The 12,976-nt window shown below is 50.5% G+C and overlaps 1 protein-coding gene and 1 gene segment (V, D, J or C); both read left to right on the forward strand.

Annotated features, from left to right (window-relative positions):
- Positions 1-6,101: 6,101 nt before the first annotated feature.
- On the forward strand, positions 6,102-7,575 carry LOC118369110 (T cell receptor beta variable 9-like). The segment is given in 2 exon segments: positions 6,102-7,055; positions 7,222-7,575. Coding segments are annotated over 2 exon segments (387 nt in total).
- Positions 7,576-9,163: 1,588 nt separating this feature from the next.
- LOC127915743 (M1-specific T cell receptor beta chain-like) overlaps positions 9,164-12,976 on the forward strand; it is a 37,512-nt gene continuing 33,699 nt past the window's right edge. The window contains exons 1-4 of the mRNA XM_052496161.1: positions 9,164-9,223; positions 9,402-9,553; positions 11,852-11,956; positions 12,462-12,520. Of these exons, the coding sequence (XP_052352121.1) occupies positions 9,175-9,223; positions 9,402-9,553; positions 11,852-11,956; positions 12,462-12,520 (365 nt within the window). The 5' untranslated portion in view covers positions 9,164-9,174. The remainder of the gene's footprint in view (positions 9,224-9,401; positions 9,554-11,851; positions 11,957-12,461; positions 12,521-12,976) is intronic.

Consider the following 12,976-nt stretch of genomic DNA (forward strand, 5'->3'; position numbering starts at 1 on the left):
CCTATGTGAGAATGCTGTTCATCGACTACAGCTCGGCATTCAACACCTTAGTACCCTCCAAGCTCGTCATCAAGCTCGAGACCCTGGGTCTCGACCCCGCCCTGTGCAACTGGGTACTGGACTTCCTGACGGGCCGCCCCCAGGTGGTGAGGGTAGGCAACAACATCTCCTCCCCGCTGATCCTCAATACGGGGGCCCCACAAGGGTGCGTTCTGAGCCCTCTCCTGTACTCCCTGTTCACCCACGACTGCGTGGCCACGCACGCCTCCAACTCAATCATCAAGTTTGCGGACGACACAACAGTGGTAGGCTTGATTACCAACAACGACGAGACGGCCTACAGAGAGGAGGTGAGGGCCCTCGGAGTGTGGTGTCAGGAAAATAACCTCACACTCAACGTCAACAAAACTAAGGAGATGATTGTGGACTTCAGGAAACAGCAGAGGAACACCCCCTATCCACATCGATGGAACAGTAGTGGAAAGGGTAGCAAGTTTTAAGTTCCTCGGCATACACATCACAGACAAACTGAATTGGTCCACTCACACTGACAGCGTCGTGAAGAAGGCGCAGCAGCGCCTCTTCAACCTCAGGAGGCTGAAGAAATTTGGCTTGTCACCAAAAGCACTCACAAACTTCTACAGATGCACAATCGAGAGCATCCTGGCGGGCTGTATCACCGCTTGGTACGGCAACTGCTCCGCCCTCAACCGTAAGGCTCTCCAGAGGGTAGTGAGGTCTGCACAACGCATCACCGGGGGCAAACTACCTGCCCTCCAGGACACCTACACCACCCGATGTTACAGGAAGGCCATAAAGATCATCAAGGACATCAACCACCCGAACCACTGCCTGTTCACCCCGCTATCATCCAGAAGGCGAGGTCAGTACAGATGCATCAAAGCTGGGACAGAGAGACTGAAAAACAGCTTCTATCTCAAGGGCATCAGACTGTTAAACAGCCACCACTAACATTGAGTGGCTGCTGCCAACACACTGTCATTGACACTGACCCAACTCCAGCCACTTTAATAATGGGAATTGATGGGAAATGATGTAAATATATCACTAGCCACTTTAAACAATGCTACCTTATATAATGTTACTTACCCTACATTATTCATCTCATATGCATACGTATATACTGTACTCTATATCATCGACTGCATCCTTATGTAATACATGTATCACTAGCCACTTTAACTATGCCACTTTGTTTACTTTGTCTACATACTCATCTCATATGTATATACTGTACTCGATACCATCTACTGTATGCTGCCCTGTACCATCACTCATTCATATATCCTTATGTACATATTCTTTATCCCCTTACACTGTGTATAAGACAGTAGTTTTGGAATTGTTAGTTAGATTACTTGTTGGTTATCACTACATTGTCGGAACTAGAAGCACAAGCATTTCGCTACACTCGCATTAACATCTGCTAACCATGTGTATGTGACAAATAAAATTTGATTTGATTTGATTTGACAGGTCCCCTTATCTAAATGGTGATTCAGACAGTGGTGATTCAGAGAGTGGTGATTCAGACAGTGGTGATTCAGACAGTGGTGATTCAGACAGTGGTGATTCAGAGAGTGGTGATTCAGACAGTGGTGATTCAGAGAGTGGTGATTCAGACAGTGGTGATTCAGAGAGTGGTGATTCAGACAGTGGTGATTCAGACAGTGGTGATTCAGACAGTGGTGATTCAGACAGTGGTGATTCAGAGAGTGGTGATTCAGACAGTGGTGATTCAGATAGTGGTGATTCAAATAGTGGTGATTCAGACAGTGGTGATTCAGGGAGTGGTGATTCAGAGAGTGGTGATTCAGACAGTGGTGATTCAGATAGTGGTGATTCAGATAGTGGTGATTCAGACAGTGGTGATTCAGACAGTGGTGATTCAGACAGTGGTGATTCAGACAGTGGTGATTCAGACAGTGGTGATTCAGAGAGTGGTGATTCAGACAGTGGTGATTCAGACAGTGGTGATTCAGACAGTGGTGATTCAGAGAGTGGTGATTCAGACAGTGGTGATTCAGACAGTGGTGATTCAGACAGTGGTGATTCAGACAGTGGTGATTCAGACAGTGGTGATTCAGACAGTGGTGATTCAGACAGTGGTGATTCAGACAGTGGTGATTCAGACAGTGGTGATTCAGACAGTGGTGATTCAGACAGTGGTGATTCAGAGAGTGGTGATTCAGACAGTGGTGATTCAGAGAGTGGTGATTCAAACAGTGGTGGTTCAGACAGTGGTGATTCAGAGAGTGGTGATTCAGAGAGTGGTGATTCAGAGAGTGGTGATTCAGACAGTGGTGATTCAGACAGTGGTGATTCAGACAGTGGTGATTCAGACAGTGGTGATTCAGACAGTGGTGATCAGACAGTGGTGATTCAGACAGTGGTGATTCAGAGAGTGGTGATTCAGAGAGTGGTGATTCAGAGAGTGGTGATTCAGACAGTGGTGATCAGACAGTGGTGATTCAGACAGTGGTGATTCAGAGAGTGGTGATTCAGAGAGTGGTGATTCAGACAGTGGTGATTCAGACAGTGGTGATTCAGAGAGTGGTGATTCAGACAGTGGTGATCAGACAGTGGTGATTCAGACAGTGGTGATTCAGAGAGTGGTGATTCAGAGAGTGGTGATTCAGAGAGTGGTGATTCAGACAGTGGTGATTCAGAGAGTGGTGATTCAGAGAGTGGTGATTCAGAGAGTGGTGATTCAGACAGTGGTGATCAGACAGTGGTGATCAGACAGTGGTGATTCAGAGAGTGGTGATTCAGAGAGTGGTGATTCAGACAGTGGTGATCAGACAGTGGTGATTCAGAGAGTGGTGATTCAGGGAGTGGTGATTCAGAGAGTGGTGATTCAGAGAGTGGTGATTCAGGGAGTGGTGATTCAGACAGTGGTGATTCAGACAGTGGTGATCAGACAGTGGTGATTCAGACAGTGGTGATTCACAGAGTGGTGATTCAGACAGTGGTGATTCAGACAGTGGTGATTCAGAGAGTGGTGATTCAGACAGTGGTGATTCACAGAGTGGTGATTCAGACAGTGGTGATTCAGACAGTGGTGATTCAGACAGTGGTGATTCAGACAGTGGTGATTCAGACAGTGGTGATTCAGAGAGTGGTGATTCAGGGAGTGGTGATTCAGGGAGTGGTGATTCAGGGAGTGGTGATTCAGACAGTGGTGATTCAGACAGTGGTGATTCAGAGAGTGGTGATTCAGACAGTGGTGATTCAGGGAGTGGTGATTCAGACAGTGGTGATTCAGGGAGTGGTGATTCAGAGAGTGGTGATTCAGATAGTGGTGATTCAGACAGTGGTGATTCAGATAGTGGTGATTCAGACAGTGGTGATTCAGACAGTGGTGATTCAGACAGTGGTGATTCAGACAGTGGTGATTCAGACAGTGGTGATTCAGATAGTGGTGATTCAGAGAGTGGTGATTCAGATAGTGGTGATTCAGAGAGTGGTGATTCAGACAGTGGTGATTCAGACAGTGGTGATTCAGACAGTGGTGATTCAGACAGTGGTGATTCAGACAGTGGTGATTCAGACAGTGGTGATTCAGACAGTGGTGATTCAGACAGTGGTGATTCAGAGAGTGGTGATTCAGACAGTGGTGATTCAGACAGTGGTGATTCAGACAGTGGTGATTCAGACAGTGGTGATTCAGAGAGTGGTAATTCAGGGAGTGGTGATTCAGAGAGTGGTAATTCAGGGAGTGGTGATTCAGACAGTGGTGATTCAGACAGTGGTGATTCAGACAGTGGTGATTCAGACAGTGGTGATTCAGATAGTGGTGATTCAGACAGTGGTGATTCAGACAGTGGTGATTCAGACAGTGGTGATTCAGGGAGTGGTGATTCAGAGAGTGGTGATTCAGAGAGTGGTGATTCAGACAGTGGTGATTCAGATAGTGGTGATTCAGACAGTGGTGATTCAGACAGTGGTGATTCAGAGAGTGGTGATTCAGAGAGTGGTGATTCAGACAGTGGTGATTCAGACAGTGGTGATTCAGACAGTGGTGATTCAGACAGTGGTGATTCAGGGAGTGGTGATTCAGAGAGTGGTGATTCAGACAGTGGTGATTCAGACAGTGGTGATTCAGACAGTGGTGATTCAGATAGTGGTGATTCAGACAGTGGTGATTCAGACAGTGGTGATTCAGACAGTGGTGATTCAGACAGTGGTGATTCAGACAGTGGTGATTCAGATAGTGGTGATTCAGACAGTGGTGATTCAGACAGTGGTGATTCAGAGAGTGGTGATTCAGAGAGTGGTGATTCAGACAGTGGTGATTCAGACAGTGGTGATTCAGACAGTGGTGATTCAGACAGTGGTGATTCAGGGAGTGGTGATTCAGAGAGTGGTGATTCAGACAGTGGTGATTCAGACAGTGGTGATCAGACAGTGGTGATTCAGAGAGTGGTGATTCAGAGAGTGGTGATTCAGACAGTGGTGATTCAGATAGTGGTGATTCAGACAGTGGTGATTCAGAGAGTGGTGATTCAGAGAGTGGTGATTCAGACAGTGGTGATTCAGACAGTGGTGATTCAGACAGTGGTGATTCAGGGAGTGGTGATTCAGAGAGTGGTGATTCAGACAGTGGTGATTCAGACAGTGGTGATCAGACAGTGGTGATTCAGACAGTGGTGATTCACAGAGTGGTGATTCAGAGAGTGGTGATTCAGAGAGTGGTGATTCAGACAGTGGTGATTCAGACAGTGGTGATTCAGACAGTGGTGATTCAGAGAGTGGTGATTCAGACAGTGGTGATTCAGACAGTGGTGATTCAGACAGTGGTGATTCAGAGAGTGGTGATTCAGAGAGTGGTGATTCAGAGAGTGGTGATTCAGACAGTGGTGATTCAGAGAGTGGTGATTCAGACAGTGGTGATTCAGACAGCGGTGATTCAGACAGTGGTGATTCAGACAGTGGTGATTCAGAGAGTGGTGATGAGACAGTGGTGATTTAGACAGTGGTGATTTAGACAGTGGTGATTCAGACAGTGGTGATTCAGACAGTGGTGATTCAGAGAGTGGTGATTCAGAGAGTGGTGATTCAGACAGTGGTGATTCAAACAGCGGTGATTCATACAGTGGTGATTCAGACAGTGGTGATTTAGACAGTGGTGATTCAGACAGCGGTGATTCAGACAGTGGTGATTCAGACAGTGGTGATTCAGAGAGTGGTGATTCAGACAGTGGTGATTCAAACAGCGGTGATTCATACAGTGGTGATTCAGACAGTGGTGATTCAGACAGTGGTGATCAGACAGTGGTGATTCAGAGAGTGGTGATTCAGAGAGTGGTGATTCAGACAGTGGTGATTCAGAGAGTGGTTATTCAGAGAGTGGTTATTCAGACAGTTGTGATTCAGATAGTGGTGATTCAGACAGTGGTGATTCAGACAGTGGTGATCAGACAGTGGTGATTCAGACAGTGGTGATTCAGAGAGTGGTGATTCAGACAGTGGTGATTCAGAGAGTGGTGATTCAGAGAGTGGTGATTCAGAGAGTGGTGATTCAGACAGTGGTGATTCAGACAGCGGTGATTCAGACAGTGGTGATTCAGACAGTGGTGATTCAGAGAGTGGTGATGAGACAGTGGTGATTTAGACAGTGGTGATTTAGACAGTGGTGATTCAGACAGTGGTGATTCAGACAGTGGTGATTTAGACAGTGGTGATTCAGGGAGTGGTGATTCAGACAGTGGTGATTCAGACAGTGGTGATTCAGACAGTGGTGATTCAGACAGTGGTGATTCAGACAGTGGTGATTCAGACAGTAGTGATGAGACAGTGGTGATTTAGACAGTGGTGATTCAGACAGTGGTGATTCAGAGAGTGGTGATTCAGAGAGTGGTGATCAGACAGTGGTGATTCGGAGAGTGGTGATCAGACAGTGGTGATTCGGAGAGTGGTGATCAGACAGTGGTGATTCAGAGAGTGGTGATTCAGAGAGTGGTGATCAGACAGTGGTGATTCAGAGAGTGGTGATCAGACAGTGGCCCAGGTCCATCTGTAACCAACCCAACACCTCCGTGGCTACGCACTGTTACCCGACTAACACTGACTATGACTACATATACTGGGACAGCCATTTCCAGGGACAGGGCCCTAAACTACTAGCCAGGTTATGAGACAGAGTTCCCAGCTGGATTACTGAGCTATGAGACAGAGTTCCCAGCTGGATTACTGAGCTATGAGACAGAGTTCCCAGCTGGATTACTGAGCTATGAGACAGAGTTCCCAGCTGGATTAGTGAGCTATGAGACAGAGTTCCCAGTTGGATCATTGAGCTATGAGACAGAGTTCCCAGCTGGATTAGTGAGCTATGAGACAGAGTTCCCAGCTGGATCACTGAGCTATGAGACAGAGTTCCCAGCTGAATCACTGAGCTATGAGACAGAGTTTAAGTCTGTATTCAAGGTGTGGAGCCCAGAGAGCCAGGAGTGCAGTAGTCTCTGACAGTACACAGGATGCAGAGAAGGGACCAGGCAGTGTATCTGTTTGCTGCCAGTCAACCAGTGAAGCAGGTTTACTGCAACTCTGTGACACAATCACATTTTGGGAGGCTGCCAAGGAGGCATTATCTGGCACCTGACTGATCTGGCCCTCTATGTGAAGATACTGTAGGCAAGATGTCTATCTGACAGGGGGAGGAACAGTCTGGCAGGATGTCTATCTGACAGGGGGAGGCACAGTCTGGCAGGATGTCTATCTGACAGGGGGAGGAACAGCCTAGCAGGATGTCTATCTGACAGGGGGAGGAATAGCCTGGCAGGATGTCTATCTGACAGGATGAGGAACAGCCTGGCAGGATGTCTATCTGACAGGGGGAGGAACAGCCTAGCAAGATGTCTATCCGACAGGGGGAGGCACAGCCCAGACATTATAACAGTTTTCAAGAGGATGTGGTGATGAATTCATCTCTCTCTCTCTACCCTGCTGTAGAAGGCAGCTGGTACTTTCAGTACAGTGTAGAAAGATGTCTCCGACAACATGTTGTCTAGGCCTTTTCTTCATCTTATTTCCATGTGAGGTTTCCTCAATCTAAATATAAATGAATATAATAGCTAACTGTATCTTACTGTATATATCTTAATATGCTTTTTTGGTGAATTCTGTATCATCCAACTATCTGATTGCCAGCTTTGATGAATTCTGAATTCATAATCACTCTCTAAACTGGCTTTTCAACAGGTCATGTAAAGTGTGTTGTGTTTCGTCAGTCTCCGTCCCTGACAGTGAAGGACGGGCGCGAAGCAGAGATCCACTGTAGCCATGATGACAGTAACCTGTTGGTGATGCTGTGGTACCAACAGAGACAGGCCAGTATGACTCTGATCGGGTACAGTTACGGCACCACTGAGCCTAACTACGAGGGTTTGTTTGAGGAGAGGTTCAGGCAGAAGAGAGAGGGAAACCTGAAGGGAACTCTCGTCATCTCCAAACTAACATTAGCAGACTCTGCTGTGTACTTCTGCGCAGCCAGTCGCACAGTGATGTGGCTTTACGTCAGCCTCTCACCAAAAACCTGACACACACACACAGGAAATCCAACGCAGGCTGCCGCTGCGGCTTTTCAAACGGTCTTATATGACATATGGTGGTTTTGTGTTAGGGCTTCAGCGACCTTGGGGGAGGGGCTTCAGCGACCTTGGGGGAGGGGCTTCAGCGACCTTGGGGGAGGGGCTTCAGCGACCTTGGGGGAGGGGCGTCAGTGACCCTGGGGGGCTTCAGTGATTCTGGGGAGGGGCATCAGTGACCCTGGGGGAGGGGGGGGCATCAGTGACCCTGGGGGAAGGGCCTCAGTGACGCTGGGGGAGGGGCCTCAGTGACCCTGGGGGAGGGGCCTCAGTGACCCAGGGGAGGGGCCTCAGTGACGCTGGGGAGGGCCTCAGTGACGCTGGGGGAGGGGCCTCAGTGACCCTGGGGAAGGGCCTCAGTGACCCTGGGGGAAGGGCCTCAGTGACCCAGGGGGAGGGGCCTCAGTGACCCTGGGGGAGGGGCCTCAGTGACCCAGGGGGAGGGGCCTCAGTGACGCTGGGGGAGGGGCCTCAGTGACCCTGGGGAAGGGCCTCAGTGACCCTGGGGGAAGGGCCTCAGTGACCCAGGGGGAGGGGCCTCAGTGACCCAGGGGGAAGGGCCTCAGTGACCCAGGGGAGGGGCCTCAGTGACCCAGGGGGAGGGGCCTCAGTGACCCTGGGGGAGGGGCCTCAGTGACGCTGGGGGAGGGGCCTCAGTGACCCAGGGGGAGGGGCCTCAGTGAGAGCCGTACTCTGTGTACAATGAGGTTGAATGTCATTCACAGAGATGATGAGTGACATGACGCATCCTATAGTCCTCCGCATATTTCAGTTCAGAAGAGTTTGTTTGTATTATGATGACATTTTGTGAAGTTTTTGTTCATTTTATTTTCGGCTGATCGGGCACAAAATGTCAGTAGCCGAAGTCTATGCCCTTTTTTCGGTGATTGGTCAAAAGTAGAGATTCTTCATCAAAGATGTTGTTTTCAATGAGAGATAACTCGTCGTCATTTAGAAATACAGCACCACACATCTTAGTTAAATGTAAAATTGCGAGACTAAAATCTCCTCTGTACAAATGTCTAAATAAATGACAGATGTATTGAGTTGTCTTAGATTAAATCTGACTATTTTGAGGAAGTGTATACTGGCTACGGCGTATCAAGATGGACAAACAGTACTATTTGTCACTTTTTTCTCATTTTTTCAAGTGAAGGTCTTCACAGAGTATGCGAGCACACTAGGGGCCAGCCAAACTGAAGCATGCTGACACAATTAGTGACCTTGAGGGAGGGGCTTCAGTGACTCAGGGGGATGGGCTTCAGTGACCCTAGGGAGGGGTTTCAGTGAACCTGGGGGAGGGGCTTCAGCGACCTTGGGGGAGGGGCTTCAGTGACAGAGGGGGAGGGGTTTCAGTGACCCTGGGGAGGGGCATCAGTGACCTTGTGGGAGAGGCCTCAGTGACCCGGGGGCTTCAGTGACTCTGGGGAGGGGCATCAGTGACTCTGGGGAGGGGCATCAGTGACGCTGGGGGAGGGGCCTCAGTGACCCTGGGGGAAGGGCCTCAGTGAGAGCCGTACTCTGTGTACAATGAGGTTGAATGTCATTCACAGAGATTTTGAGTGACATGACGCATCCTATAGTCCTCCTGAGTTGGCTGTTTCTCCTGTCCCCAAGTGAGTGTCTGAGGTTAGCTTTGTAGCTGGGATTCTTGGAGTAATTAGAGTTGTACCAACTCTTAATAGACACAGTGATGGCTTGTCTCTCTTCTTCCTCCTCTCTTCTCCTCTCTTCCTCTCCTGTCCCCTGATCCTCTCCCCTGCCCTCCTCTCCTCTCTTCTCTCTTCTCAACAGGTCAGTGTGGAGCAGCAGGCCCCATAGTGCTTCAGCCCAGACAGCTCCTCACCCTTCCTGGTAACACCACCACCTCCAGTCCAGTCACCCTGCAGTGCTCCCTGGGTCCAGGCTTCAGCATGCCCAGCTACACCATGATGTGGTACCGACAGGTCAGAGAAGTTACCAGGGCATTACACCCTGATGTGGTACTGATAGGTTAGAGAAGTTATCAGGGCATTACACATGTCGGTACTCTCTTCTGTTGTCAGATCAGTGTTGGGCAACAGTGAACTGGATTTACTGCAACTAGTCATTTAATTACATTTTGCAATAGCTTGGTGGTAGTTGAACTAAATTAAAATCTTGGTAGTGTTTTCAATAGTTAATTACTGTTTTACCATGTAGCTAACTACTGGAACTACACACTACTGTTTTACCTGGTAGCGGTGTAGCTAACTACTGGAACTACACACTACTGTTTTACCATGTAGCTGTGTAGCTAACTACTGGAACTACACACTACTGTTTTTAGAGGTGTAGCTAACTACTGGAACTACACACTACTGTTTTACCATGTAGCGGTGTAGCTAACTACTGGAACTACACACTACTGTTTTACCATGTAGCGGTGTAGCTAACTACTGGAACTACACACTACTGTTTTACCATGTAGCGGTGTAGCTAACTACTGGAACTACACACTACTGTTTTACCATGTAGCGGTGTAGCTAACTACTGGAACTACACACTACTGTTTTACCATGTAGCGGTGTAGCTAACTACTGGAACTACACACTACTGTTTTACCATGTAGCGGTGTAGCTAACTACTGGAACTACACACTACTGTTTTACCATGTAGCGGTGTAGCTAACTACTGGAACTACACACTACTGCAGGTTGGTAGGTGGAGTGGGGTGGCCAGCAGGTTGGTAGGTGAGGGGGGGTGGAGTGTCCAGCAGGTTGGTAGGTGGGGTGGGGTGGCCAGCAGGTTGGTAGGTGAGGTGGGGTGGGGTGGCCAGCAGGTTGGTAGGTGAGGTGGGGTGAGGTGGAGTGGCCAGCAGGTTGGTAGGTGAGGTGGGGTGGAGTGGCCAGCAGATTGGTAGGTGGGGTGGGGTGGGGTGGAGTGTCCAGCAGGTTGGTAGGTGGGGTGGAGAGGCCAGCAGGTTGGTAGGTGAGGGGGTGGAGTGTCCAGCAGGTTGGTAGGTGGGGTGGGGTGGCCAGCAGGTTGGTAGGTGAGGTGGGGTGGAGTGGGGTGGGGTGGCCAGCAGGTTGGTAGGTGAGGTGGGGTGGAGAGGCCAGCAGATTGGTAGGTGAGGGGGGGTGGAGTGTCCAGCAGGTTGGTAGGTGAGGTGGGGTGGAGAGGGGTGGCCAGCAGGTTGGTAGGTGAGGTGGGGTGGAGAGGCCAGCAGATTGGTAGGTGAGGTGGGGTGGAGTGGGGTGGCCAGCAGGTTGGTAGGTGAGGTGGGGTGGAGAGGCCAGCAGATTGGTAGGTGAGGGGGGTGGAGTGTCCAGCAGGTTGGTAGGTGGGGTGGGGTGGAGTGGCCAGCAGATTGGTAGGTGAGGTGGGGTGGGGTGGAGTGGCCAGCAGATTCGTAGGTGGGGTGGGGTGGAGAGGCCAGCAGGTTGGTAGGTGAGGTGGGGTGGAGTGGAGTGGGGTGGGGTGGAGTGGCCAGCAGGTTGGTAGGTGAGGTGGGTTGGAGTGGAGTGGGGTGGGGTGGAGTGGCCAGCAGGTTGGTAGGTGAGGTGGGGTGGGGTGGAGTGGCCAGCAGATTCATAGGTGGGGTGGGGTGGAGAGGCCAGCAGGTTGGTAGGTGAGGTGAGGTGGGTTGGAGTGGCCAGCAGGTCTATAGGTGGGGTGGGGTGGAGTGGCCAGCAGGTTGGTAGGTGAGGTGGGGTGGAGAGGCCAGCAGGTCTATAGGTGGGGTGGGGTGGAGAGGCCAGCAGGTTGGTAGTTGGGGTGGGGTGGGGTGGAGTGGCCAGCAGGTTGGTAGTTGGGGTGGGGTGGGGTGGAGTGGCCAGCAGGTTGGTAGTTGGGGTGGGGTGGGGTAGAGTGGCCAGCAGGTTGGTAGGTGAGGTGGCCAGCAGATTCGTAAGTGGAGTGGGGTGGCCAGCAGGTTAGAAGGTGTGGTGGCCAGCAGATTCATAGGTGGGGTGGGGTGGCCAGCAGGTTGGTAGGTGAGGTGGGGTGTCCAGCAGGTTAGAAGGTGAGGTGGGGTGTCCAGCAGGTTGGTAGGTGAGGTGGGGTGTCCAGCAGGTTGGTAGGTGAGGTGGGGTGTCCAGCAGGTTGGTAGGTGAGGTGGGGTGTCCAGCAGGTTGGTAGGTGTGGTGGGGTGTCCAGCAGGTTATAAGGTGTGGTGGGGTGTCCAGCAGGTTAGAAGGTGAGGTGGGGTGGCCAGCAGGTTAGAAGGTGAGGTGGGGTGTCCAGCAGGTTAGGTGTGGTACAATAACAAGCTTTGGTACCAACAGGTCCGCTATGGAGGCCCAGTGGAGTTCCTCATTAAGGAGTACGAGAAAACCCAGGGGCGATACAAAGAGGACCTGGACACATCGGGGAACAGGTTCATCCTGCAGGTGATGGAGAGCATCTGAGCCGGGTTCCTCTTGACGTTTCTTCTCTCTGTGTAGAGGAGAGGAGAGGAGAGGAGAGGAGAGGAGAGGAGGAGAGGAGAGGGAGAGGAGAGGAGAGGAGAGGAGAGGAGAGGAGAGGAGAGGAGAGTTTCTTCTCTCTGTGTAGAGAGGAGGAGGAGGAGGAGGAGAGGAGAGGAGAGGAGGGGAGGAGGAGGAGAGAGAGAGGAGAGGAGAGGAGAGGGAGAGGAGAGGAGAGGAGAGGAGAGGAGAGGAGAGGAGAGGAGAGGAGAGGAGAGGAGAGGAGAGGAGAGGAGAGGAGAGGAGGAGGAGAGGTTTCTTCTCTCTGTGTAGAGAGGAGGAGGAGGAGAGGAGAGAGGAGAGAGGAGAGGAGAGGAGAGGAGAGGAGAGGAGAGGAGAGGTTTCTTCTCTCTGGGTCTCGGCTGAGTTTATTTACCAGCACGTGCCGAATAAAAAGGCCTTTTTCTAAATGTGTTTTGATTGGTTGCAGATTTCTGAGCTGGTTGTGGAGGACAGTGGTGTCTACTACTGCGCTGCTAGTCACGGTGAAACAACAGCCTGAAGAGCAGTACAAATACAACACTCCTCTGTTTACTATACATGACGTGGGCTTGAGTCCCAAACGGTGCCCTGTTCCCTATATAGTGCACTACATTTGATCAGGATCCTATGGGCTCTGGTCTAAAGTAGTGCACTACATTTAATCAGGATCCTATGGGCTCTGGTCTAAAGTAGTGCACTACATTTGATCAGGATCCTATGGCCTCTGGTCTAAAGTAGTGCACTGCATTTGATCAGGATACTATGGGTTCTGGTCTAAAGTAGTGCACTACATTTGATCAGGATCCTATGGCCTCTGGTCTAAAGTAGTGCACTACATTTGATCAGGATACTATGGGCTCTGGTCTAAAGTAGTGCACTACATTTGATCAGGATACTATGGGCTCTGGTCTAAAGTAGTGCACTATATAGGGAACGGGGTGCCGTTTGGGACTTAGCCTAGTC

This window comes from Oncorhynchus keta, chromosome 35 (genome assembly GCF_023373465.1).
Source record: "Oncorhynchus keta strain PuntledgeMale-10-30-2019 chromosome 35, Oket_V2, whole genome shotgun sequence".
NCBI classification, from domain to species: domain Eukaryota; kingdom Metazoa; phylum Chordata; class Actinopteri; order Salmoniformes; family Salmonidae; genus Oncorhynchus; species Oncorhynchus keta.